Source organism: Aquarana catesbeiana, linkage group LG04 (genome assembly GCF_042186555.1).
Source record: "Aquarana catesbeiana isolate 2022-GZ linkage group LG04, ASM4218655v1, whole genome shotgun sequence".
NCBI classification, from domain to species: domain Eukaryota; kingdom Metazoa; phylum Chordata; class Amphibia; order Anura; family Ranidae; genus Aquarana; species Aquarana catesbeiana.
The window spans coordinates 46,846,775-46,873,600 of NC_133327.1; the positions used below are offsets into that span (position 1 = coordinate 46,846,775).

Consider the following 26,826-nt stretch of genomic DNA (forward strand, 5'->3'; position numbering starts at 1 on the left):
TTCAAGGCCAAAGATAACTTTGGTGGGTTGTGAGGCATAGTGGGTACAAAGGTGGTAAAAGTCATTGGGCACCAGACACTTCTTGGATGTAAAAGAGGTTTATTTCTTTGACAGTCCTTTTTATATTTTGTAGGGGAAAGAGGCTTAGGGCCTGGACACCCTTAAGTAATTGCAATTTCGAATGGCCGACTCTGAGACTTTAATAGGATAACAGCCGTGCAGGGAAAGGCCCCAGCAAGCTTCCACTTCTGCATGTGCAGCATTGCTGTCTCCTATGGTAACAGTACTTAACCACTTCCCGCCCGGCCCATAGCAGATGACGGCCGGGCGGTGGTTCAGTTATCCTGACTGGGCGTCATATGACGTCCAGCAGGATAACACGCCGCCGCGCACCCCCGGGGGCGTGCATTGCGGCGATCGGTGGAGCAGTGTGTCAACCTAACACACCGCTCCACCGATCTTGGTAAAGAGCCTCCAGCGGAGGCTCTTTACCACGTGATCAGCCGTGTCCAATAACGGCTGATCACGCTGTCAATGGGAAGAGCCGTTGATCGGCTTTTCCTCACTCGCGTCTGACAGACGCGAGTAGAGGAGAGCCGATCGGCGGCTCTCCTGACAAGGGGGGTCTGCACTGATTGTTTATCAGAGCAGCCCCCCTCAGATCACCACACCGGACCACCAGGGATCGCCACTAGGACCACCAGGGAAGGGGCAACATGTGGATGGCCAGGTATGTACCCCATGGCCATCCACATGTGCCCAATGTACCCAATCTGTGCCAATCAGTGCCCACAAATGGGCACTGATTTGCACCATTATGTTCTAGATCTGCCCAGCAATGCCCCCAATATGTTTTATCAGTGCCACCTGACGTTGCCCATCGGTGCCACCTGTCAGTGCCCATCTGTGCCCATCAGTGCCCACCTATCAGTGCCCATCAGTGCCACCCATAAGTACCCATCAGTGCCACCCATATGTACCAATCAATGCCACCTACGAGTGCCCATCAGTGCCACCTATGAGTGCCCATTGGTGCCACCTATGAGTGCCCATCAGTGCCGCATACCAGTGCCACCTATCAGTGCCCATCAGTGCCACGTATCAGTGCCCATCAGTTCCGCCTATCAGTGCCCATCATCAGTGCCACCTCATCAGTGCCACCTCATTGGTGCCACCTCATCGGTGCCCATCAGTGCCGCCGTATCAGTGCCGTCAGTGCAGCCATATCAGTGCCCGTCATTGAAGGAGAAAACGTACTTATTTACAAAAAAATTTAACAGAAACAAAGAAAAACTTGTTTTTTTTCGAAATTTTCGGTCTTTTTTTATTTGTTGCGCAAAAAATAAAAACCGCAGAGGTGATCAAATACCACCAAAAGAAAGCTCTATTTGTGGGAACAAAATGATAAAAAATTTGTTTGGGTACAGTGTAGCATGACCGCGCAATTGTCATTCAAATTGCGACAGCGCTGAAAGCTGAAAATTGGCCTGGGCGGGAAGGTGTCTAAGTGCCTGGTATTGAAGTGGTTAAACAGTTCCCAACTCAAAGTAACAGTTCTCTCAGTTGTACTACAACTTCTCCTTGTAGTTCTTCAGCCCCTTGAGCTCCTGGTCTCGCACTGGACCCTCTGATTCACTAACTCTGAATCCCGTGAGCTCCTCAAGGCTTTTGCAGTAGTATCTCCCTCAAGCGTCACCCACGCTTCCCTGCTGGGTCCCCAACTTGGCACTTCGGATACCTTCAAGCTTCACCCCTGCTCGGTCCCTAGCTTGACACACAAGGCTGCTCTGCAAACATCATCTCTGCTGGTTGGGTCCCTGGCTTGATTACTGCCTGAAGTTTCCCGATTCTCCACCGTGCCCGTTCGGTGAGAATACTGCTCCGGTACTAGCTTCAGTTACTCACTGTGGTTCCTGGTAAAGGCGATTGGTCCCTCCGTGGTGACAGCTTCCCTTCTACCTCTGACCTATGACAGGTTCTCTGGCCAGCAGAACCGTCACTTTTGGATGGACTGCAAGCCGCAGTCCCAACCCTGCGCTGCCCTCTTACTTCTGGATAGGCCCTCACACAGCCTGGTAGCCTAATGCCCCCGGGATAGGCCCAATCTCCGGCCTAGCAGCCCGGGGCGTACGACACACGTCCACCCAGACAGCGGTCTGGGTGGCACACCAGAACACGGATCACCTGACCTCACCCAAATATATAGGCTCTCCCAGCAGGCCAATGGATTAAAAAAAATCCCTGCCCATTGGCTGAGATACCCCATATACCCATAACCTGACCTTAAGTTGTCCTTCTCAACCTAATACCTCCAAGAGCCCAGCCACCTTGTTGTAGAAGAGGAAAGTACAACCAGGCCAAACTTAGGGAGAAGTCAATGGATCCTTAGTAATTAATAACAGTCGCTATTCCTAACAAGGAATTTGGTCAGGAGCTCCCTGACTAAACCCCAAGTGTAAAGGACGTTATCCTTATGTATGTGAGGCCCAGTGCAGTAATTTGGCCTCCAGCTATAAGGGGGCACTGAACCCACATGAGTACAGTACATTACAATCAGCATGCCGGTCCCCAATGTTCATATCCTGAACAAACGTCCATGATCTTAGTCTTAGCTACATTTTCCTGTTAGCAAGGTGTCTATATATGACTGTGCAGTCCAATAAGTTCCACAGTTTGACCACACTGCTTATTTCTCTGCATGACCCAATAGACCTGGTTAGACATGCGCCCTCTCTTCCTTAGTGATTAAAACTTCTAGCACTGGATTCCAGATGTAGCGATGATGGACTACAGTTATAATATTGTGCAATTTCCCCATCATTCTTCATCTATAGTTATATCCCTCTAGTGCTGGGCGCCAGTGACTGTCATCATATCTGTGAGCCAAACCAAAAGGATTGTGGAACTAGTAGTCTTTCAGACTGGCGACTCCGTTGCATGACATTACATCTGGATTACACATCCCAGGGATCCTTGCTACAACCGGAGGAGACTTCTGAGTCAGGAGATCCACGCTGCTCTCTCTTCTTCCTGGCAAATGCCCATCTCTCTGTGACAGGGAGAGAGGCTGCAGCCTACCACGTGGTGATCGAGTGATTCCAAGCCAGCCCCAGAGGGCCTAAATCTGCTGTTTGTCAGACATCTACGCAGCACCAACCCAGCAGATCGACACTACGGTCATCTGCACTCAGCAGCTGTGGGTCATTGCTGGTCGCTTTACCGAAGGATATCCCTTCTCGGGTCACTGTCTGCAAGACGTTTAGCCGGTCCGGTCGTTGGTGAGAGGGCAATTGCCCATCTTTTGCAATCCTTCCCTTGTTACTTTATTTGAACACTGTGTACAGACACCTTTACCTTGGGAACACTTTACTGCTCTTCTATTTGAACATTGTACATAGACACCTTCAATTAAAACCACTTCAAGGAGTACCACTAGCCTGCTTAAGCCTTTCGGTTTGCTATCTCACCCCCGTGCCTTATTGGATATAATCTAATGTGCTCTAACTGCAGGTGAAGACTATCAGGCCTGCATCTTGGACACTGCTGTTGGTACCATTTAAAGGGCCCTACACTATCCCTATTCTGTCTGATCTCTCATTAGAATATACAGGTTGAATAGGCCGGCCAGGGGTTCCCCTTTAGTATGTGACTACCTGCAGTAAATAGCTAACCCGTTACTGTCCTTACAAGTCATGCTCCAGGTGGTACTTCATTGTATATATACTGTATGTATATTATGCTCTTGTGTTGTTGAACTGTTCCTAAGCTGTCTTGTCGGGGAATTCTTCTCCCGAGTCTGGGCTGTTATACTGAACTCAGTTGACCAATTACCCTTCTTTGTATATAAATACCACACTGCCTACTCCAGTAAAAGCTGAAATGATATAAACATATTTGACTTGTGTGACGTATCATTTAAAGGTGCTGTAAAAGATGTCTGAACCCAGAGTGTCAGGTGGGTTGGAATGTTCACCGGGTCATGGCAATGCAGGTGAACAGGTAAATCCAACCAGTCCTCAAGGGGGCCGTGCTACACTAACACAGAAAGCAAAGTATTGAACTTTCCCAGTAGATCCCTGTTTATGCAAACTGCACACTTTCACGTATTAATGGATTGTATTTGAACCAGAACAAATACCCTAATTGTACCATTTTATATCTTGCTTCTTTTTAGCTTTTTGTCTGAACTACACAGTAGACCCAAAGGAAGGCAGCGTCGCTGGTGGTACCTTGATCACCATATGGTTTAATGGTAAGATGTGGTGATAAAGTAAAATTGGAGTTAGGTGTTACATTTGAATAAAAAATGCTTTTAGATAGATTCATAGACCAGAATGAATGCAAGCTACCATGGTCGAATTGCGGCCATCTGACTTCTGTGTGCACCACCACCGGTACCATCTATTATGCAATGAAACAGGGAGTATAATGAATCACATGATCACTGCCTGGTGTAGTGTGTCATGTGATCTGTAAACTTGCACTGCTGAGGGCAAACTTCAGCCCACCGACATAAACTGCCATTCTGCAGCAGCTGGATGATCCAGAGAAACAAAGACCCCGGTTTGTGTTGCAGACCGCACTAGACTGACTGGATCAGTCACTGGTCATGAGTGATTGTGTGGGAAAAGTGGAATCAATTAATTTCAGTGGGTCTACCCAATGGTGAATGGTTGTGGAGGACCCTGTTAGGGGCTTGGGCTGCTACCTTTCTGATACAGCCTTGTGGTCATTTTAGTGAGAAGGCTTGGGTAGGAAAGAAGGAGTGCCCAGTGTCCAAAAAATGTCAACTTTTGCTGCATGGTTAAAAAGACATTTATTGTTGGTGTAAACATATATATCAAACCAACATGTTTCGGGGGAATGATCTCCCCTTTCTTCGGGGCTTTTGCTGCATGCTAATGAATGGGAATGGTTCGTTCCCTGAGCAGCACTCTGTCATTCTTCAATTTCAAAATCTAGCAAGCAACGTATAATTTTAGGATTCATTCCCATCCAATAGCATGCAGTAAAAGCCCTGAAGAAGGGGAAGTCCATTCCTCCTAAAGCGTTGGCTTGATGTATACGTTTACACCTACAATAAATGTCTTTTGAACCATACACCGAGAAACAAAGAACAGAATGGATCATTTGATGAGTCAGCAACTATCATCATGGAAATAGTCTTATGAGAGGTGCAGAACTTATATCCAAGTGCCCAAAATCTTGTAATAATAAAATCAGTTCAAGAGGAACAAAAAACAGCCAACTCATTTCAGGGCTCAAGCAAATTCCCCCTATTTCAGGGCTCTGATTGGAAATGATTAAAATCTTAAGATAGTATGGTTACCAGGGATACATTTTGATAGTGTTTAAGTCAGAAGTCACCTCAAGCCTAAGTGGCATGAAAGCATATTGAGCATCTTCACATCACTTACACTCGAGGGGGTGGATTTACTAAAGGCAAATAGACTGAGCACTTTGCAAGTGTAGTTTTTCCAGAGCTTAGTAAATGAGGTGAAGCTTCACTTTGCAAAGAATACCCATTCACATGCAAGGAAATAAAAAACAGCATAGTTGCTGGCACATGATTGGATGATGCAAGTCAGCACAGCTCTCCCCTCAGTCTCCACTCTAATTCATCCCAAAGGTTTTCTATCAGGCTGAGGTCAGGGCTCTGTGCAGGCCAGTCAACTTCCTCCAACCCAAACGATCATCCATGTCTTTATGGACCTTCCTTTGTGCAGTGGCCCAAATCAATTGGTGGAGGGGGGGATTATGGTGTGCGGTTGTTTTTCTGGGGTTGGGCTTGGCTCCTTTGTTCCAGTGAAGGGAACTCTTAAGGCATCAGCATACCAAGGCATTTTGGACAGTTTCATGCTCCCAACTTTGTGGGAACAGTTTGGCGATTGCCCCTTCCTGTTCCAACATGACTGCGCACCAGTGCACAAAGCAAGGTCCATAAAGACATGGATGAGAGTGATAGTTTGGGGTGGAGGAACTTGACTGGCATGCACAGAGTCCTAACCTCAACACAACAGAACACCTTTGGGATGAATTAGAGCGGAGACTGTGAGCCAGGCCTTCTCATCCACATCAGTTCCTGACCTCACAAATGGGCTTCTGGAAGAATGGTCAAACATTCCCATAGACACATTCCTAAACCTTGTGGACAGCCTTCTCAGAAGAGTTGAAGCTGTTATAGCTGCAAAGGGTGGACCAACTCATTATTGAACCCTACAGACTAAGACTGGGATGCCATTAAAGTTCATGTAAAGGCAGGCGTCCCAATACTTTTGATAATATAGTGTACCTAGAGTTGGGCTTTAATGAAATCTGTAGATTTAAAAAGACTGAAAACAATTTTTGAAATTACATTAATATGTTAAAGCTTTTATGAGTGTAGCAATAACTCTCGGTGGAGCTGCTGGTTTAAGAGGGCTTGTTAACTTCACTCTCGATACCTCTGTTTCACCGCCACCGGGTCTAGGGTTCCGTTGAGTTTACCTGTGGACGATATAAGCACCAAACACTCGAGTAGGTTTTCCAATGCTTTAATAAAACAAACAAGGGAAGTAGCAGGAAAGAGGCAGGGAAGCTCAAATACCTTTATGTAGTATTTCTTTAGAACATTCTTTGTGATTGAACACTTGTAATTGAATAGTCTCCCCTTTCATAGGATTTAATCTTTGCCCGTCTGGATAGACATCTCTCACTTGCCTAGCAGCCAGCACACAGCACGAACAAAAGTCTCTGCCACAGACTTAGCTGGAATAAAACCCGTATGATCCTCTGCCACAGGATGTATTGGTTTGTGATGAATGTCAGATATAGTACTTGAACCTTTAAGCCAACCCGGCAGCACTATACTGTAAGATTACTTCGGAATGCGTCCTTCAACCGAGTCACCAGGCCCCTCTCCAGACCAGCACTCCGCACGATCCTTCCATGACGGGTCCTACCCTGGGATCTTCTCGGTTGTCCAGCTTCTTCACTCAGGATAGACAGCTCAGGACCATTCCTCCGCTGCTGTGGTAGGCCCCAGACAGACTTCTGGGCCCACCCACATGCCACAGCGACGTTGGCCTTCCGGAATGGAGGACCACGAGGTGGTATTCCTAGTGCATACCTGTCGGCCAGGAAGGCCAGCAGGTGGCTGAAAAGAAACCCTAAAACATGGCGTCTGTCCCATAAATACCCTCTCCCAGAATGCAACTCGGAGGACCACCTCCACCGAGTTATCTCCGGGACAGAGGAGCACTCATCCGCTTCAACACGTTGCTTTTCCAACACCAGCCGATGGTGACAACGACACCCACTGGCACAATGTGGAAACTACACGCAACGTCAGCCAAGCTGGAACAGAGGCAAATCTAACTTCCTATAATAAGCAACTCACTAAATTTACCTATCAGCGGTAGATGAAAATCTGCCAGCGCTACATACTCCCCCCAGTACAATAGACGTTGTCCTCAACGTCTGTCACAAAACACTAACTCTCAAGCCTGAGAGCAGGTATTTGAGCTTAAAACTTGGACTTAGTTAAAGAAGAAAGAAAGACAGTAAAAAGACATTATAAGATCAACATTTGTAAAATATTATGTTTACATCCGCAAACAAAACCATCTTATGACTGTACACAACCTCACTACCTATTTTAGCTGAAAAGCCTAACAGCTTGATAGGAGATCAAATGGTTCCTGAAAAGGAAAACATGTTAAACACACATGCCATCTATACAATTTCAGGAGCAAAGTCTCATTTGAGAAAATGAAACTCTCTTCCCTTTATCTACATTCGAATAATCTTTAGGAGTCCATCCCTATATATACACAATTTTTCTTAAATGAAGAAAATCCAGCTAGCAAAAAGAAGTCCTTGGATTTAAAATACTGAGATGAGTATTCAGATCTTGACCACAAAGATCTCTATGCACTGTCACTAACTAACTAACTAACTAACCCAAAGTTCTTTTGTCCATAATTACCAATAAAACTGGGGTTCTGGCAATGTCAGTGTCTTTCCCAGTTTATCCACTGTAGTGATGAAATATACAACGTCATCTTTTCCGGGTCTGCAAATGACCACTTTGTCAGCATGAATGTGCCGACCATAAATCCAGTGCATAAAACATCCACTGTAGAGTTCATCCATAGCAACAGAACAACCAGTTTTCCGGAAAGGCTTAGGCACAGACAAATAGTCCCAAACAGCTTTACTGTACCAAAGCTCCCGGTTAGCTTCAATCACTCGCATTATGTCCTGAGTGACATAAGAGAGATCCAAACCATATTCCATAGCGACTCGTTTGTTCAACATTCTCTGCAAACGTGCAAGTTTCGGTAAGGATCTATTTTTCCCCAACCCAGGAGGCACACAGGAATTCAAAGATTTGCTCACCATAGACCCAGCCGGTGTCTGAAGTGAACTAGCAACTTTTGACAATGTCTCATTTACAGTGCTGTGTGGCTCCACACAGGGTGACGTCTTCCCAGAACTCAGGGCTGTCCATTCAGGGAAAGTCATGGCAGAGGCGACATCCTCGCCTTGGGCCCATAACAACTCTTGTGACATAGTCTCTAACAGGTCATCATCACCGGAGAGATCCGACATGGATTCTATCTCTGAATCTCCCAGCTCTTCTGCTGGCAGATATTTATTTACAGTCCCAGATACATTCCCCAACAATTGCTCACCCGTTCCTGTCGTGGACTTTGTTAGATTCGGTTCAGGTAGTCTCTGGGGTAGGCCTCGACCATGGCCGCGGGAAGCCTTCACATATCCCACCTTCTTCTGGACAGGTACAACAGGGATAGGTGTAGTGGACGCGGAAATCAAAGTAATGTCCGCTGATGAATCAGTAACAACTGTGTCTCTCTCCGGAACATTCTCGGTAGCAACAGGCAAAGTCACGGCCTGCCGTTCTCTTCCAGCAGAAGTAGCAGCTTCTACTGTGGCGACACCTGTAGCCCAGTCCATACGATAAGTACGGGGCGACATGGTAGGTTGCTCCACCACAAACAAATACTCTCCACATTGCGGGCAGCGACCAAATGGACCGAGATGTACGGCCAGTCCCTCACATTTGTGGCAAATCATGCCCAGCCCTTCGATATCTCCAACGGTATAGAGAACAAACCTCCCCTGCGGCTTCACACAGACACCGGTATCTGTAAGCAGGGTTCCAGTCAGCACAGTACTCGACACGGTGCTCACTGGGAACATTCTTGGTCCCATAATTGACTACATCACCGGAAAAGACATGGCCACACTCTGATCTTCTCAGCGCGATCACAAGGCCTCTATTCTTCTCTGGCGCCAAACACACACAAATGCGTCCCACGCGGTATCAAGTAGGGTAGACTCCTCCCACTTGTTCTTCTGATCATGTAGCTCCTGGGCTTTTACTGGCGCCCGCCGCCTACGCACTCAGAAATAAAGTCCTGCAACTTTTAACCTCTTCTTTTCCTGAGAAAATTACAAAGTCCAGCTCTCACTGTAAACTCCCGTAAACACCTCTCCAGGTTGCGAGAATTGACGGCTAACAAATCCCGGACGAGCCCCCACATGTAGCAATAACTCTCGGTGGAGCTGCTGGTTTAAGCGGGCTTGTTACCTTCACTCTCGATACCTCTGTTTCACCAGCACCGGGTCTAGGGTTCCGTTGAGTTTACCTCTGGACGATATAAGCACCAAACACTTGAGTAGGTTTTCCAATGCTTTAATAAAACGAACAAGGGAAGTAGCAGGAAAGAGGCAGTAGGAAAGCTGCAGGGAAGCTCAAATACCTTTCTGTAGTATTTCTTTAGAACATTCTTTGTAATTGAACACTTGTAATTGAATAGTCTCCCCTTTCGTAGGATTTAATCTTTGCCCGTCTGGATAGACATCTCTCACTTGCCCAGCAAGCAGCCAGCACACAGCACGAACAAAAGTCTCTGCCACAGACTTATCTGGAATAAAACCCGTACGATCCACTGCCACAGGATGTATTGGTTTGTGATGAATGTCAGATATAGTACTTGAACCTTTAAGCCAACCCGGCAGCACTATACTGTAAGATTACTTCGGAATGCGTCCTCCAACCGAGTCACCAGGCCCCTCTCCAGACCAGCACTCCGCATGATCCTTCCATGACGGGTCCTCCCCTGGGATCTTCTCGGTTGTCCAGCTTCTTCACTCAGGATAGACAGCTCAGGACCATTCCTCCGCTGCTGTGGTAGGCCCCAGACAGGCTTCTGGGCCCACCACACGCCACAGCGACATGGGCCTCCGGAACGGAGGACCACGAGGTGGTATTCCTAGTGCATACCTGTCGGCCAGGAGGGCCAGCAGGTGGCTGAAAACGATCCCTAAAACATGGCGTCTGTCCCATAAATACCCTCTCCCAGAATGCAACTTGGAGGACCACCTCCACCGAGTTATCTCCGGGACAGAGGAGCACTCATCCGCTTCAACACGTTGCTTTTCCAACACCAGCCGATGGTGACAACGACACCCACCGGCACAATGTGGAAACTACACGCAACGTCAGCCAAGCTGGAACAGAGGCAAATCTAACTTCCTATAATAAGCGACCCACTAAATTTACCTATCAGCGGTGGATGAAAATCTACCAGCGCCACATGAGTTTATAGCAATTGTGTTTAGACCATCTGCCCATATCTCAAATCTTCCCTCTCCTGCAGAATAGAGTTACTAAATTTTCATAAGTATATCAGATGCCTGTACCCCCCGCTGCAGAGCAGTGGTCCTGCCCAACAATGGCTACATCACTAGCGTGTCCCTGGGATCTAATTTTACCATAGCCCCTTGTAGGTGGAACCATAGTGCATGTTGGGGGTGACAGGCATCTGGAAACATGCTCTTGACCATAGCTTATAAAATATGTACAAAACCGCTATAAATTCTCTTTAATGACATTCATTTTGAAACTAGAAATGTCGCCATGACTCACCATCTCCTGAAGAATGTTGGGGTGGCTGTGAGAGGATCAGAAAATGGTTATGGATTGAAGGTTTATTGATTTTGGTACAAGAACCTGATTTAGAGTCATGGTTGTCTGGGATCAGCGTTATTTCACATAGAAAAGCTTCCAGTAACATATTCTGAGTAGTTTATTAAACCTGGATATACATGACTCACATTCTCTTTTCTCCTTTGCAGACAGCAGCTTGTACAGCAGTGTCCTTCAGTATTTTGGACAAGGTTGCCCTCTTGAAGTGCACATGACAAATTCAGAAAGCCCCCCGATATATTGTGACGTTCTTCCTTTATATTCACCTTCATCCTCTATTAAATGTAAAACAAGGTAAGCTACTGTATCTTAACTGGAATTATTTAGGGTGGGGTTTATCAACATAAGAATAGTTTGTTCACCATCTGGTAAAAAAAAAAAAAAAAAGAGTGTTGGCGGTTAGTCTAACCAGTTTATGACCAAATGCCATTGATACCTATATGCCTAGGCCAAATTCAGCAGTGCCAACATGTGTCATTTAACTTGACTTCAACAGTATGACTAATTTGTCTAAATAAATGTCTAAACTGCTGGCAACAAAATTGAGTACACCCCTAAGTGAAAATATCCAAATTGGGCCCAGTTAGCCATTTTCCCTCCCCGGTGTCATGTGACTCATTGGTGTTACAAGGTCTCAGGTCTGAATGGGGAGCAGGTGTGTTAAATTTGGTGTTATCGCTCTCACTCTCTCATACTGATCACTGGAAGTTCAACATGGCACCTCATGGCAAAGGACTCTGAGGATCTGAAAAAAAGAATTGTTGCTTTACATAAAGATGGCCTAGGCTATAAGAAGATTGCCAAGACCCTGAAACTGAGCTGCAGCATGGTGGCCAAGACCATACAGCAGTTTAAAAGAACAGGTTCCACTCAGAACAGGCCTCGCCATGGTCAACCAAGAAGGTTGAGTGCACGTGCTCAGCATCATATCCAGAGGTTGTCTTTGGAAAATAGACGTATGAGTGCTGCCAGCATTGCTGCAGAGTTTGAAGAGTTACGGGGTCAGCCTGTCAGTGCTCAGACCATACGCCGCACACTGCATCAAATTGGTCTGCATGACTGGCATCCCAGAAGGAAGCCTCTTCTAAAGATGATGCACAAGAAAGCCCGCAAACAGTTTGGTGGAAACAAGCGGACTAAGGACATGGATTACTGGAACCATGTCCTGTGGTCTGATGAGACCAAGATAAACTTATTTGGGTCAGATGGTGTCAAGCGTGTGTGGCAGCAACAAGGTGAGGAGTACAAAGACAAGTGTGTCTTGCCTACAGTCAAGCATGGTGGTGGGAGTGTCATGGTCTGGGGCTGAATGAGTGCTGCCAGCACTGGGGAGCTACAGTTCATTGAGGGAACCGTGAATGCCAACATGTACTGTGACATACTGAAGCAGAGCATGATCCCCTCCCTTCAGAGACTGGGCACAGGGCAGTATTCCAACATGATAACGACCACAAACATACCTCCAAGATGTCCACTGTCTTGCTAAAGAAGCTGAGGGTAAAGGTGATGGACTGGCCAAGCATGTCTCCAGACCTAAATCCTATTGAGCATCTGTGGGGCATCCTCAAATGGAAGGTGGAGGAGCGCAAGGTCTCTAACATCCACCAGCTACATGATGTCGTCATGGAGGAGTGGAAGAGGACTGCAACGATTAATCGATTAAAATCGATAATAATCAATAATGAAAATCGTTGACAACGATTAGTTGGTCTAACGTCACCTTCCTCCCTGTCAGTCCCGCATCCGTCCCAGTGAATTCTGTTTCTGTGTACAAGACGGCGCCGCCGCCGTATTCTCACGAGAATACAGCGGCGCTCATGTGACCAGGCACGTCCCCCTCTCTCCTCCTCTCTGACGTCAGCTTCCCCCCTCAGCCCCGCCTGCTGCTGCCTCAAGGTAAGAGCAGTGTATACAACAATACTCAGTCAGTAGCAGTACATACATTGTGATTTGTGATGGGAGGATTTAGTGCATTCATTGGTGTTCTGGGGGGGGGTGGGTGGAATAGTGCCCCATCATTGGTTTTTCTAGGGCGGCGAATAGTGTCCCATTGGTGTTGCTGGGGGGGGGGGGGAAATAGTGCCCCATTGGTGTTCCCGGGAGGGGGAGGGGGGGGGATAGTGCCCCATCATTGGTGTTCCCGGGAGGAATAGTACCCCTGGTGTTCCCAGGAGGAATAGTGCCCCATCATTGGTGTCCCCGGGAGGAACAGTGCCCCATCATTGTTATTCCCAGAAGGAATAGTGTCCCATCATTGGTGTTCCCGTGAGGAATAGTGCCCCATCATTGGTGGTTCCGGGATGAATAGTGCTCCATCATTGGTTTTCCTTGGGGGGGAATAGTGTCCCATTGGTGTTGCTGGGGGGGAATAGTGCCCCATTGGTGTTCCCGGGAGGGGGGGGGATGGTGCCCCATCATTGGTGTTCCCGCGAGGAAAAGTGCCCCATCATTGGTGTTCCCGGGAGGAATAGTGCCCCATCATTGGTGTTCCCGGGAGCAATAGTGCCACATAATTTTCATTATTACTTTAAATAAACGAAAGAATTGCATATTACGTTTTTTTTTTTGTTTTTTTTAATGATTCTATCTGATTAATCAAAACAATAATCGGCCAACTAATCGATTTTGAAAATAATCCTTAGTTGCAGCCCAAATATACATACTGTACACTTTTACAGGATGAATAACTCTTCATTATTTTATGAATACATGTTTTTCTATCTGGGGGAGGGGGTGAGAACTTAAAAAATGTAGCCCTGGTCAGACAGATAGTCCAAAAAAATGAAAGAATGTATATATGATTTTTTTAGTTAATTTTCTGTCTTTCTTTTTTTGATTGAGTGGGAGATGGTTAAAACCCGCCTCATTTTTAGGGAGAGCTTTCTATGGGAAAATGACACAGAAACACAAGAGGAAGTAAGAGAAAATCTCTCCCATGCTGGGGGAAATCTCCTCTTAGGCCCCTTTCACACTTATACGACTTCAAAGTCACACGATTTTACCGCGATTTGCCGCGATTTGGGAGCAGTACTACTTTGTACGACTTTGCCACATTTTTGGCATTAACAAATGAAAACATACAGTGGTTGGTATGAATCATAAGGGGGAACTCCACGCCAAGTTTTAAATAAAAAAACTGGCGTGTGTTCCCCCCACGGACATACCAGGCCCTTAGGTCTGGTATGGATTGTAAGGGGAACCCCCTACGCCGAAAAATCGGCGTGGGGGTCCCCCCAAAATCCATACCAGACCCTTATCCGATCACGCAGCCCAGCCGGTCAGGAATGGGGGTGGGGACGAGCGAGTGGCCCCCCCTCCTGGACCGTACCAGGCCGCATGCCCTCAACATGGGGGGGTGGGTACTTTGGGGCATGGGGGGCGCCCTGCGGGCCCCCCCACCCCAAAGCACCTTGTCCCCATGTTGATGAGGACAAGGGCCTCTTCCCGACAACCCTGGCCGTTGGTTGTCGGGGTCTGCGGGCGGGGGGCTTATCGGAATCCGGAAGCCCCCTTTAATAAGGGGGCCCCCAGATCCCGGCCCCCCACCCTATGTGAATGAGTATGGGGTACATCGTACCCCTACCCATTCACCTGGGGAAAAAAGTGTCAATAAAAAACACACTACACAGGTTTTTAAAGTAATTTATTAGGCAGCTCCGGGGTCTTCTTCCGACTTCGGGGGTCCTCTTCTGACTTCGGGGGACTCTCCTGCGTCTTCTCCCAGTGTCCGCATCTTCTGCCGACTCCACCGCTATCTTCTGCTGCTCTTTTGCCAGCGGTGGCTCGGACTTCTGGATCGTCTTCTTCCCTCTTCTCTTCCAGAGATGTTGACACAACGCTCTCTCCAGCTGCAATGGTCTCTGAGCTCTCCGCAACGGACTTATATAGGCGGTGACCCCGAGAGAGAGAGAGAGCGTTGTGTCAACATTGGAAGAAAAGAAGGCAGAAGGCAGAAGTCTGGGCCACCGCTAGCAATTGAGCTGCAGAAGATAGCGGAGGAGCCGGCAGAAGATCAGGACACCGGGAGAAGACGCCGGAGAGATCCCCGGAGTCGGAAGAGGACCCCCGAAATCGGAAGAAGACCCCGGAGCTGTCTAATAAATTACTTTAAAAACCTGTGTAGTGTGTTTTTTATTGACACTTTTTTCCCCAGGTGAATGGGTAGGGGATACGCTGTACCCCATACTCATTCACATACGGTGGGGGGGCCGGGATCTGGGGGCCCCCTTATTAAAGGGGGCTCCCGGATTCCGATAAGCCCCCCGCCTGTAGACCGCGACAACCAACGGCCAGGGTTGTCGGGAAGAGGTCCTTGTCCTCATCAACATGGGGACAAGGTGCTTTGGGGTGGGGGGGGCCCCAGGGTGCCCCCCATGCCTCAAAGCACCCACCCCCCATGTTGAGGACATGCGGCCTGGTACGGTCCAGGAGGGCGGGGGGCGCTCGCTCGTCCCCACCCCCACTCCTCACCGGCCGGGCTGCGTGCTCGGATAAGGGTCTGGTATGGATTTTGGGGGGGGACCCCACGCCGATTTTTTGGCGTAGGGCGTTCCCCTTAGATTCATACCAGACCTAAGGGCCTGGTATGTCCGTGGGAGGGAACCCACACCGGTTTTTTCATTTAAAACTTGGCGCGGCGTTCCCCCTCAGGATTCATACCAGACAGCTGTCAGCACTGCCTGTCGCTCATCGCGAAAGGAAAAAAAAGTTTTCCTTTCCCGATCAGCGAGCCAGGCTTGTGCTTACAAAGTCGTACTGAAATCGTGTCTATATTATTCAGGCACGATTTGCATGCTACTTCAGGGTTTAACATTGAGGTCTATGGAGTACAACTGGCATAGAAGTTGGACCAAAGTAGTGCAGGGACTACTTTCAAGTCGGCACGACTTAAAGTCGTGCCAATATGAATGGTAGTCATTGAAAATCATGGAGAATGACTTGTCATACGATTTTGCAGTACAAAATCGTGGTACAAGTTGTATAAGTGTGAAAGGGGCCTTAGACAGCTTTCACCAGAGTAGATGCCCCCATTGTAATATTTCCCCTCTACACCTATTTTCACTTTTCCATCATATTCTGTCCTGATGACAATGGCCAGCAGGCCAAATAGAGAGGGTGGATCTACATAACAGGTATGTAGAGAGCAGTAAAAACCTGACAGGGGGTCAAAGTGTTTCCTAATCTATGCTGAATTAAAAAAAAAAAGTTTGGAGAGCTGTTTATATGTTAAATGTGCTGTACTAGATTTCACCAGCAGGTGGCTGACATTTTATATTTTTACAAGCAGATCAGCAGGACAAGAAGGTGTGTACAAGGTTTCAGTATTCCATGGTGGACAACAAATCACGAAGGCAGAAAAAGTGATCTTTAAGGTAAATACTAGTTAGCTAGTTTTTTATACAAATATATGTTTTACATCAGATGTCATAAAAGCAGTAAGGGGTCATTCACAGGCTTCACCCCTCAGCTGGGGTGATCGTCCATGTTTATGCAATGATTGTTTTCATGAACAATCTTGTGTCAGATCAATGCTGTGCCCTGAGTTACACATGGATGGATGTAAAGAAAGGACTCCTCAAAGCCGTACATCCATGTTGTCCCTATACTGGGTGTATGAATGGCAACCTCAGCCTGGACTCCGACCAGGCCACGCCCCCAGCACATTTCGCTCCGCCCCCTTGGAGCTTACACATTGATGGCTACCAGGTCTGTATGTAGCTTGTAGCTTCCAGGTTGGTAGTAGGTAGAGCTACCTGGAGAACAAGTTTTGCATCAAAAGAATAAAAAAGCCCCCCAACTGAATCAGGGCGCAACACAGTAAAGTACTTAGAAGCTAAGATTTTCGCACATGTGATGCAATGAAACAAATACAAATACAGTGGAACCTCAGATTGCGAGTAACACGGTTTACGAGCGTTTCGCAATACAAGCAATTTTTTTTTAAATCCCGACTCGCGTTGTCTCGCAAGGCGAGCAGGATTTAAGCCGCTGGGGTGTGCAGTACCGCATTTAGGCAGAGGTGCGGGGGCGCCGGTGATGCTCGGAAACACTCTGTTCCTGAGTGTCTCTGAGCATCTCTGAGTGGTCTCTGAGCGTCTCCGAGTGGTTCCGAGTGTCTCCGGAGCCCCTGTACCTCTGGCCACATGCGGTACTGCATAGAAAAGCAGGGGCTGTGGAACGGATTATCTGAGTTTCCATTATTTCCTATGGGGAAACTCGCTTTGATATACGAGTGCTTTGGATTACAAGCATTCTCCTGGAACGAATTATGCTCATAATCCAAGGTATTACTGTACTGCCTGCTCTAAAATGTTCCACATTTATGTACAGGTTACGATTGTTTTGATGTATGCTGGCATCTAGAGGTGGTTTCAGGCCACTACAACTTTTCAATTTGTGATTTTGGTACATCCCTTTGTTTCTCACCTCCTTTTTAGTTCATTCCTTGCTAGACTATCCCCATTTCTTCCAAGTTCCCTCAGTCAGTGTTAGTTAGACATGTGCACTCCTGAAAAATTTGTTCGCTTTCGTTTCATTTGTTTTTTTTGTTTTTTTTTTTTCGTTTTGTATACTTTTGACTTTGGGACCAGTGACATTATTGCAGTGATCAGAGCTAAAAATATGCACTGATCACTGTATAAATGACACTGGCAGGGAAGGAGTTAACACTAGGGGGTGATCAAGGGGTTAAGTGTGTCCTAGGGAGGTGTTTCTAACTGTGGGGGGAGTGGACTGACCGGGAGTACAGAGAGATCACTGTTCCTGATCACTAGGAACAGACAATAACTGTGGGGAGAGTGGACTGACTGGGAGTACAGAGAGATCGCTGTTCCTGATCACTAGGATAAGACGATAACTGTGGGGGGAGGGGACTGACTGGGTGTAGAGAGAGATCGCTGTTCCTGATCACTAGGAACAGACGATAACTGTGGGGAGAGTGGACTGACTGGGAGTACAGAGAGATCGCTGTTCCTGATCACTAGGAACAGACGATAACTGTGGGGAGAGTGGACTGACTGGGAGTACAGAGAGATCGCTGTTCCTGATCACTAGGAACAGACGATAACTGCATGGGGAGTGGACTGACTGGGAGTACAGAGAGATCGCTGTTCCTGATCACTAGGAACAGACGATCTCTCTGTACTCCTCTGACAGAATGGGGATCTGCTTTGTTTACATAGGCAGATGCCCGTTCTGCCTCTCTGAGGAGCGATCGCGGGTCCCACGCATCGGCTCCCCCACTGTGCAGCACGCGCGCGCAGTGTCTCGTGCACGAAATGACGTACGGGTATGTCGTTTCACGCAATATGGCCGCCCTGCCACAGTATATATGCGGTGGGCGGTCCTTAAAGCGGTGTTCCGCCCCCCCGCTGCAAAAATTAAAAGCCAGCAGCTGCTGGCTTTTAATAATAATAGGACACTTACCGGTCCTGGAGTCCAGTGATGTTGGCACCGCAGCTGATGTTTCCATCAGCTGTCGGGTGCTGCCGCCACCATTGTAGGTAAGGGAACCCGGCAGTGTAGCCTTACGGCTTCACACCAGGAACCCTACTGCGCATGCGCGAGGCTCCGCTCCTCTCTCCTACTGGCCCAGTGGCAGGGGGAGGAGGAGGGACTTGAGCGGTGATGTCATGGGCTGCGGCACGGACTCCTGGAAGTGAGAACAGGATACCTGTCAGGTATCCGCCCCCCCCCCCCAAATGTGGCATCTGAGGGGGGAGGAGACAAATCAGCGGATGTTCCAGTTTTGGGTGGAACTCCACTTTAAGAAGTTAAACCTGAACTCCAGAATAAGTAAATATTATCTAAATACAAGAGTCATGTGTATTCTTCCTTGAATCTTGGTGTGCTTTGTGTATTTCTTCCAGATCTGTGCAGCAATTCAGTGTGCTGCTTCCTGTAATAAAGACCACTCACTGCTGCCCTCTCTCCTTGTGCAGAGTGACTGCTCTTGTCTCCGCCCCTGCAAAACAACAACAGGGAGAGGGCGCAACCAACTTAGCTCATTACCATAATAACATTTATTGAGAAGATTAGATAAAAAGCCAAAAAAAGGTTATACTCACAAACACATGACATAGACAGATATGTCATAAACAGCAAAGGAGATCACTTCCAGGTCTGCTACAATCAACCGGTATGGGAAGACTAGATTTAGTCTGTAATGGCTAACATGTTTCGAGGGAGAACCCTCTTCATCAGAGGTCAGGTTTTTGGCTCTGATGAAGAGGGTTCTCCCTCAAAACACGTTAGCCCTTACGGACACTGTCTGGTCTTCCCATACTGGTTGATTGTAGTAGACCTGAAGGCGATCTTCTTTGCTTTTTATGACATGCCTGTCTATGTCATGTGTTTGTAAGTATAACATTTGTTGCTTTTTATCTTTCAATCAATTTTATTATTACTGTATTGCTACACTTAGAGGCGCCTCTCTTCTCTTTTATACTCAGTTGTGACGCTACTCTTATACTAAGACATCGCTTGTAGATCAAGTCAAGATTTATTAAAAAATGTTGCTTGTCTTGCAAAACACTCTCAAAACCAAGTTACTCTCAAACCAAGGTTTTGATGTAGTCAGAAATTAAAAACGCCTGTAAAACAAAACGCAGCTAAATGTGAGTTACTGCGTTTTCAGGCGTTTACAAGCTGTTACAGGCGTTTGTCGTTTTCAAATGCCTCTGAAAATCCATCCTGAACGCATTTTTTTGCTTTCCAGAAAAGGCTTCTAAACTCAACTGCCTAGAAATGGCAATAAACGGCCCTGTGTACATGTACTGATAAGATAACATAGAGGAGAGTCCAGGGGCAGCTGAAAAAAACGCCCAACTGCTCCTAAACCTCTGTTTACCAGCAGCAGTGTACATGAGGCCTTAATGGCTGTGCAGCGAGGGTGTGTCAGGACAAGTCTGATCTTTGGAGGAGAGTACACTGAGTTCCCAGCATAGCTAGAGAACTGACCGCGGTGTGCTATCCTGCTTAGTGTGGTCATTTTTTAATAGGAAAGCAAGGGGACTACCAGGAACACTTGGGATTTCACATAAAGGAAGCAAAACAAAGAGAACAGGATACTTTCTCATACAAGTACACGGAACAGCAGAAACATATCAGGAATATGAAATGTTGGGGTAACAAACACTTTATAGCATATCACTCGAGCGCAGGAGGGCATTCTTTGGATTACATTGTCTCCCCCCCTCCTGTAGTGGGTGTAGGGTTGTCACCTTTTCTGAAAGTCAAACCCGAATACTTTAGCGGCGCACAGTAATTTTTTTAATAGTATAAACTATACATATATTTTATGGTTAAATCATATGAAGTTAATCACAAGAGTCCCCCTTTACATCAGAGTCCACAGAGTTCCCCTTTTACATCTGAATCCGCAGAGTTTCCTTTCACTGTAAAGGGGGACTTTGCAGACTCTGATGTAAGGGAGAACTCTGGGGACCCTAATTTAAGGGGGAACACTGATGTACGGAGAGGACTCTGATGTAAGGGAGAACTCTGGGGAGCCTAATTTAAGGGGGAACTCTGATGTACGGAGAGGACTCTGATGTAAGGGAGAACTCTGGGGACCCTAATTTAAGGGGGAACGCTGATGTACAGAGAGCACTCTGATGTAAGGGAGAACTCTGGGGACCCTAATTTAAGGGGGAACTCTGATGTATGAAGAGGACTCTGAAGTATGGAGGAACACTGTGGCCTCCGGTGTTCCGGTGGGAACTCTGATGTAAGGGGTGCTCTGAGAACCCTGATTTACCTTAGTGTACTCACTCAGAGGCAGGAGAGAGAAGGAGGGACTTCAGTCACAGACAGGGATGGATGGTGAGCTCACTCACCACTTGGCAGTCAGCACCTCTCATCCAGATGTATCTGAGGCTGCTGGACTTCAAATTTCCAACCCTCCACTTTCCTTTTCTGAGGCACAGTGCTGGGGATTGGAGTGGGGCAGACATAGAGGGGTAGGGGCAAAAGGAAGAGGAGCAGATCAAGCCCTCTCTCCTCCCCCGCCTATGTATGTGTGTGGGGGGGAGACTGTTAGTATTGGCTTTGGACAGTGTGAAAGAATGTGTAACAGACACTCTCAGCTTAGACAGCTGCAGCCAGCAACCCTGCTGGGAAGCCATCGTCCGGTCTGAATAATGTGTCCGGGTTTCAGGCAGTCTGAAACCCGGATGCATGATTCCAAACCCGAACTGTCCGGGTGAATCCCGGACAGGTGGCAACCCTAAGTGGGTGGGGTCTTCTGGGCCCCTCCCACAACTCTGCTCTCTGCACCGCCCTTGCAGAGCACAGTGATGTCACCGCTATGTTTACAAGGTAATATCTGGGTTTTCAAAGGCATTTGATGCACACAAAGTGGATTTATATGCTTTGCAGCCATTGAAGAATATATTTAAAATGAGAGCATTTGTGCTCCGGAGCTCAGGCTTGAAAAACAAACAAAATGTAACCGAAATCACATTGATTCTAGAAGCGGGAGGTCAGACGGACAGGACATGGAGAGATAAGTTCTGACCACCAGCTGACAGGTAAACTTTCCCTGATCTGTTCAAACTTGTCAGAGCCTCCAGCAATCCGCACAGTGCTGGCACGAGCCGCGCTCCGACACAAAGGCGCACATTGTCCTCTCCGCAGCCAGGAATGTGACTCATTAACTTCATTCCCTGACCAGATTTAATTAGAGCTCCGAGAAGATCTTCATGGCAATGCAAATACTTCTCACATTAAACAAAAGGGTCCCTGATGCCAGCCAGGCGTCTACTGCCCACTAAATCATTGGCAATCTGCTTCTTATGAGGAGGACCTTGAGAACTTATATAACGTGGAAAAAAATAGATTATTGTTCCTCTCGTAGCTAATAATTCACTTTAGTGGCACTAAAATGTACCTGTAGTTTAATCATTAAAGTAGAACTATAGGCAAAACTTTTTTTTTTTTCATTTTGAATAGAGCAAGGGAGGGTTATAACCCCTGTCATCCCCCCCGCCAACTGTCCCATTGCGGAGATTTCCCCTTCACTTCCTGTTCCATAGCCAAACAGGAAGTGTGAGGAAACCCATGTAAATTCACCACTTCAGCTCCGGAAGATTTACCCCCCTTTTCATGACCAGGCCATTTTTTTGCGATACGGCACTGCGTTACTTTAACCACTTACAGACCGGAAGAATTTCCCCCTTAATGATCAGGCCATTTTTTTTTTGCGATACGGCACTGCTTTGCTTTTAAGGGGTTGTAAACCCTCTGTGTTTTTTTCACCTTAATGCATCCTATGTGGTTGGAGAGAAGCTTCAGAATGGCAAAGATGTTTTTATTACAAATTATGTGAGCAGACTGCAAGTCCTCTTAAACCACTTCAATATCGGGCACTTACGCCCCTTCCTGCCCAGGACAATTTTCAGCTTTCAGCGCTGTTGCACTTTGACAATTGCGCGGTCATACAACACTGTACCCAAACAAAAAAATGTTATCATTTTCTTCCCACAAATAAAGCTTTCTTTTGGTGGTATTTGATCACCTCGGGGTTTTTATTTTTTGCTAAACAAACTAAAAAAGACCCACATTTTTGAAAAAAAAAAAAACGTTTTTCTTTGTTTTGGTTATAAAATTTTGTTTTCTCCTTCACTGACGGGCACTGATGAGGCGGCACTGATGAGGCGGCACTGATGAGGCGGTACTGATGAGGCGGCACTGATGGGTACTGATGAGTTGGCATTGATGGGCACTGATATGTAGAATTGACGGGCACTGATGAGGCGGCACTGATGAGGCGGTACTGATGAGGCGGCACTGATGGGTACTGATAAGTTGGCACTGATGGGCACTGATGAGGAGGCACCGATATGTAGAATTGATGGGCACTGATAGGCGGCACTGATATGCAGCACTGATGGGCACCAATAGGTGGCACTGACAGGCGGCACTGATGGGCACTGACAAGCGGCCCGTGGCTTTTAAAAGTTGCCATCTCTTTCAGCAGTACAGATATCAGATTAAAATCAAATTGTTTGTTGCAAACTTGTGAATTTTGTAATAAAGAGCATGGCGCTCCTTCCCCTCATCAACACAGCTTCCCCTCTTCTACCCGCTCTGTTCAGGGTCATCAGACGTCATCATTGTCACGGGAGGGATTACAGGAAGCTAATACTAAACCAAATTCATTTACTGGCACTAGTTCCCTTTAAAATACTCAGTGCCATCATGATATATTATGAGCTATTGAGGTCTGTAAACGACAGGTGTTTTTTGAACAGGAGGTAAAAAGAAACTGGCAAACATTTATACCGAGTCTGCAGCTCCACCTGCTGTCTGAAAATGAGAATATTAATATGCTACATTTCATCCTTACCTGACCAAAAAAAAATGAAAAAAAATGGTTTTAAATGTTTTTTTTTCTACAGTTCTCACTGCTGCAGACCCCATTGATTTGTGATGTCAGCCCATCCAGTGGAGTGCCTGGTAAGATAAGGGAAACTTTTTTCAATTGCACAAAATGACTTGAGACAAATCCACATTAATGTCAACAGAGGAACTTATTATTTGGCTTCAGCCCAGGTTCACACTGATGCGGTGCGGTATTTGCAGCAATTCCTGCATTGCACTCCATTAATGCAAACCGCTGTTAGTTTAAGGACAGCCCAAAAACAGTTTGCAAAAAGCAGTGCGATTGGCAGAATTGGATCACATGGGTGTGAATATTGCATAGGGCTGCAGCACCATAAGGTTTGGGATTACGTTTACAGATGCCTGGGGGTGCCATTAACAATTACTGGCTAGACATGTGCATTTCGTTTCGTTACGAATTAATATTCGGACACATTTTTAATTATTCGGAGATTCGGATATATCTGAATACACGAATTACAATATAAACAAATTTTACCAAATGCTCCGAATAACGTAACGGAATTCGTCCGAATTTCAGAAATTCGGACTGAAATTCGAATCGAATCTTACATTGAACTCCAGTCGAATTCTCACTACACATAGACTGTGTGTGCTTATTAGAGTACCATTTCGAAATAATGCTGTTTTTGTTAAGCTAAGGGTGATTTAACCACTTTAGCCCCGGAAGATTTTAACCCCCTTCCTGACCAGAGCACTTTTTATGATACGGCACTGCGTCGCTTTAACTGACAATTGCGCAGTCGTGCGACATTGTACCAAAACAAAATTGACGTCTTTTTTTTTTTCCACAAATAGAGCTTTCTTTTGGTGGTATTTGATCACCTCCATGGTTTTTATTTTTTGCGCTATAAACAAAAAAAGAGCAACAATTTTGAAAAACAAAAAAAACGCATTATTTTTTCCTTTTTGCTATAATAAATATCCCCCAAAAATATATAAAAAAATTTTTTTTCCTCAATTTAGGCCGATACGTATTCTTCTACATATTTTTGGTAAAAAAAAAAAAAAATCGCAATAACTGTATATTGATTGGTTTGCGCAAAAGTTATAGCGTCTACAAAATAGGGGATAGATTTATAGCATTTTTATTATTATTATTTTTTTACTGGTAATGGCAGCGATCTGCGATTTTTATCAAGACTGCGACATTATGGCGGACACATCGGACAATTTTGACACATTTTTGGAACCATGGGCATTAATACAGTGTGATCAGTGTGATTAAAAATGCATTGATTACTGTAAAAAATGTCACTGGCAGTGACTGGGTTAACACTAGGGGGGCGGTGAAGGGCTTAATTGTGTTCCCTGGGAGGTGATTCTAACTGAAGGGGGAGGGGACTAACTACAGGAAGTGACAGATCGTGGTTCCTAGGCTAGCTAATAGGAACACACGATCTGTCACTCCTGTCAGGACAGAACAGGGAAGTGTTGTGTTTACACACACTTGTCCCTGTTCTGTGTTTCCTGGTGAAGATCGCTCGTGGCCGGCGGTCATCGCGACCGTCGGCCACGAGCATCGGCACCCCTGCTATGCAGTGGGCGTGCGCACGCCTGCTATCCGGGCCCCGCGAGATCACGTACAGTAACGTGCGCGCAGGGGAGCCAACCTGCCGCAGTAAAACTGCGGCGGCTGGTCCGGAAGCGGTTAAAGAGTCATTGTAATCATTTGATGAAGATTTTTCTTTTGTTTGTTCACTTTGCTGCATTCGAATCGAAAACAATATAACATTTTTGTTTTCGATTGGTCGTTTCGAAACGAAAAAAATCGGCAAATTCGAAGAAAACTTGAAATTTCCAAAAACGAATTCCGAAAAATGAATTCCGAAAATGAATTGAACAACCGAATTTAACTAAACGAAATAACTAGATTAACGAATCGAAACAAAACGAGTCGGGTCGCGGGTCCCACTGACTCGATCGCCATCTGGATACCCGCGATCGCCTCACGGAGAGGAAGAACGGGGAGATGCTGATGTAAACAAGCATCTCTCCGTTCTGCCTAATGACACTGTCACTGATCTCTGCTTCCTGTGATCGGGAGCAGAGATCAGTGACGTGTCACATGTAGCCACGCCCCCCCCACAGTTAGAAACACTCCCCAGAACATACTTAACCCCTCCCTAGCCCCCTAGTGGTTAACCCCTTCACTGCCAGTTGCTGTATAAATGACAATGGTCCCAAAAATGTGTCAAAAGTGTCCGATGTGTCCACCAAATTGTTGCAGTCACGATAAAAATCACTGATCGCCGGCATTTAAAAAAAAAAAAAAATATATCAATAAAAATGCCATAAAACTATCCCCTATTTTGTAGACGCTATAACTTTTGCACAAACCAATCAATAAACGCTTATTGCTATTTTTTTTTTACCAAAAATATGTAGAAGAATACGTATCGGCCTAAACTGAGGAAAAAAAATGTTTTTTTAAATATTTTGTAGGGATATTTATTATAGCAAAAAGTAAAAAATAATGCGTTTTTTTTTTTTTTTAATTGTCGCTATTTTTTTGTTTATAGCGCAAAAAATAAAAATCGCAGAGGTGATCAAATACCACCAAAAGAAAGCTCTTATTGTGGGGAAAAAAGGACGTCAGTTTTGTTTGGGTGCAACGTCACATGACCACGCAATTGTCAGTTAAAGCGACACAGTGCCGAATCGCAAAAAGTGCTCTGGTCAGGAAGGGGGTGAAATCTTCCAGGGCTGAAGTGGTTAAGAAGCGCGCAAAAAAACACTTGTTGCATTCGCAGTGCCATTCAATGTTAGTGGCACCCCAAGTGTGGCAAGCCGACAGGGTCTTTGGTTTACAACTTTTATTCGGTTCGATCAGTTTAGTCCCATGAATGCTGAACTCCAGCCATACCTTCTTGCACCGTTATATAGGTGCTCCCCTTGTCACTGCACAAGGGGAGCGGCTCACAGTGTGCATCAGAAGCTAGTTAGATAGGGTCTGTCTCATGTCCTAGCTGGAGGACTGCCAGCATCACATAGCCCTTTCCTCTCTCCAGCCCAACTTTCCATACCTCACCACTTTCATTCATTGTATTTCAGTTCTTCCAATCATGGAGGCTCAGCATTGCATGTAGGCATTGCCTAGGGCAGTCTGCATGTAAAAATGAAGCCTGCTTAGGAGTGTCCATTCCTCCAGATTGACATCTACCCATCAAGGCATATTGATATTTGCATAACTCTCCCTGTTTTTTGGGAAGCTATGTATGGAACCCTGTTGGCCCCTCCCACCAGCCATCATCTGCCTGCATTACATAGAAAAGCACAGAGACCCAGTGATGGCATCAGAGTGATATATTTCCCATGACAGTCGTTCTTGAACCTCCTGAAAATCAGGGGTCTTCCAAAGATTCTAAACAAAGAGCCAGTTTACTGTCATTCAGGCTTTAGGAGGCGGACTGTAGAAAATGCCTTGC

The 26,826-nt window shown here is 46.3% G+C and overlaps 1 protein-coding gene across 2 annotated transcripts in view; it reads left to right on the forward strand.

The window, feature by feature from the left end:
* The window catches only part of PKHD1 (PKHD1 ciliary IPT domain containing fibrocystin/polyductin), a 908,610-nt gene that overhangs the window by 12,766 nt on the left and 869,018 nt on the right, over window positions 1–26,826 (forward strand). For both annotated transcript variants that reach the window (XM_073625163.1, XM_073625162.1), the window contains exons 3-6: window positions 4,175–4,252; window positions 11,146–11,290; window positions 16,284–16,368; window positions 23,395–23,452. In XM_073625163.1, coding sequence (XP_073481264.1) covers window positions 4,175–4,252; window positions 11,146–11,290; window positions 16,284–16,368; window positions 23,395–23,452 — 366 coding nt within the window. The remainder of the gene's footprint in view (window positions 1–4,174; window positions 4,253–11,145; window positions 11,291–16,283; window positions 16,369–23,394; window positions 23,453–26,826) is intronic.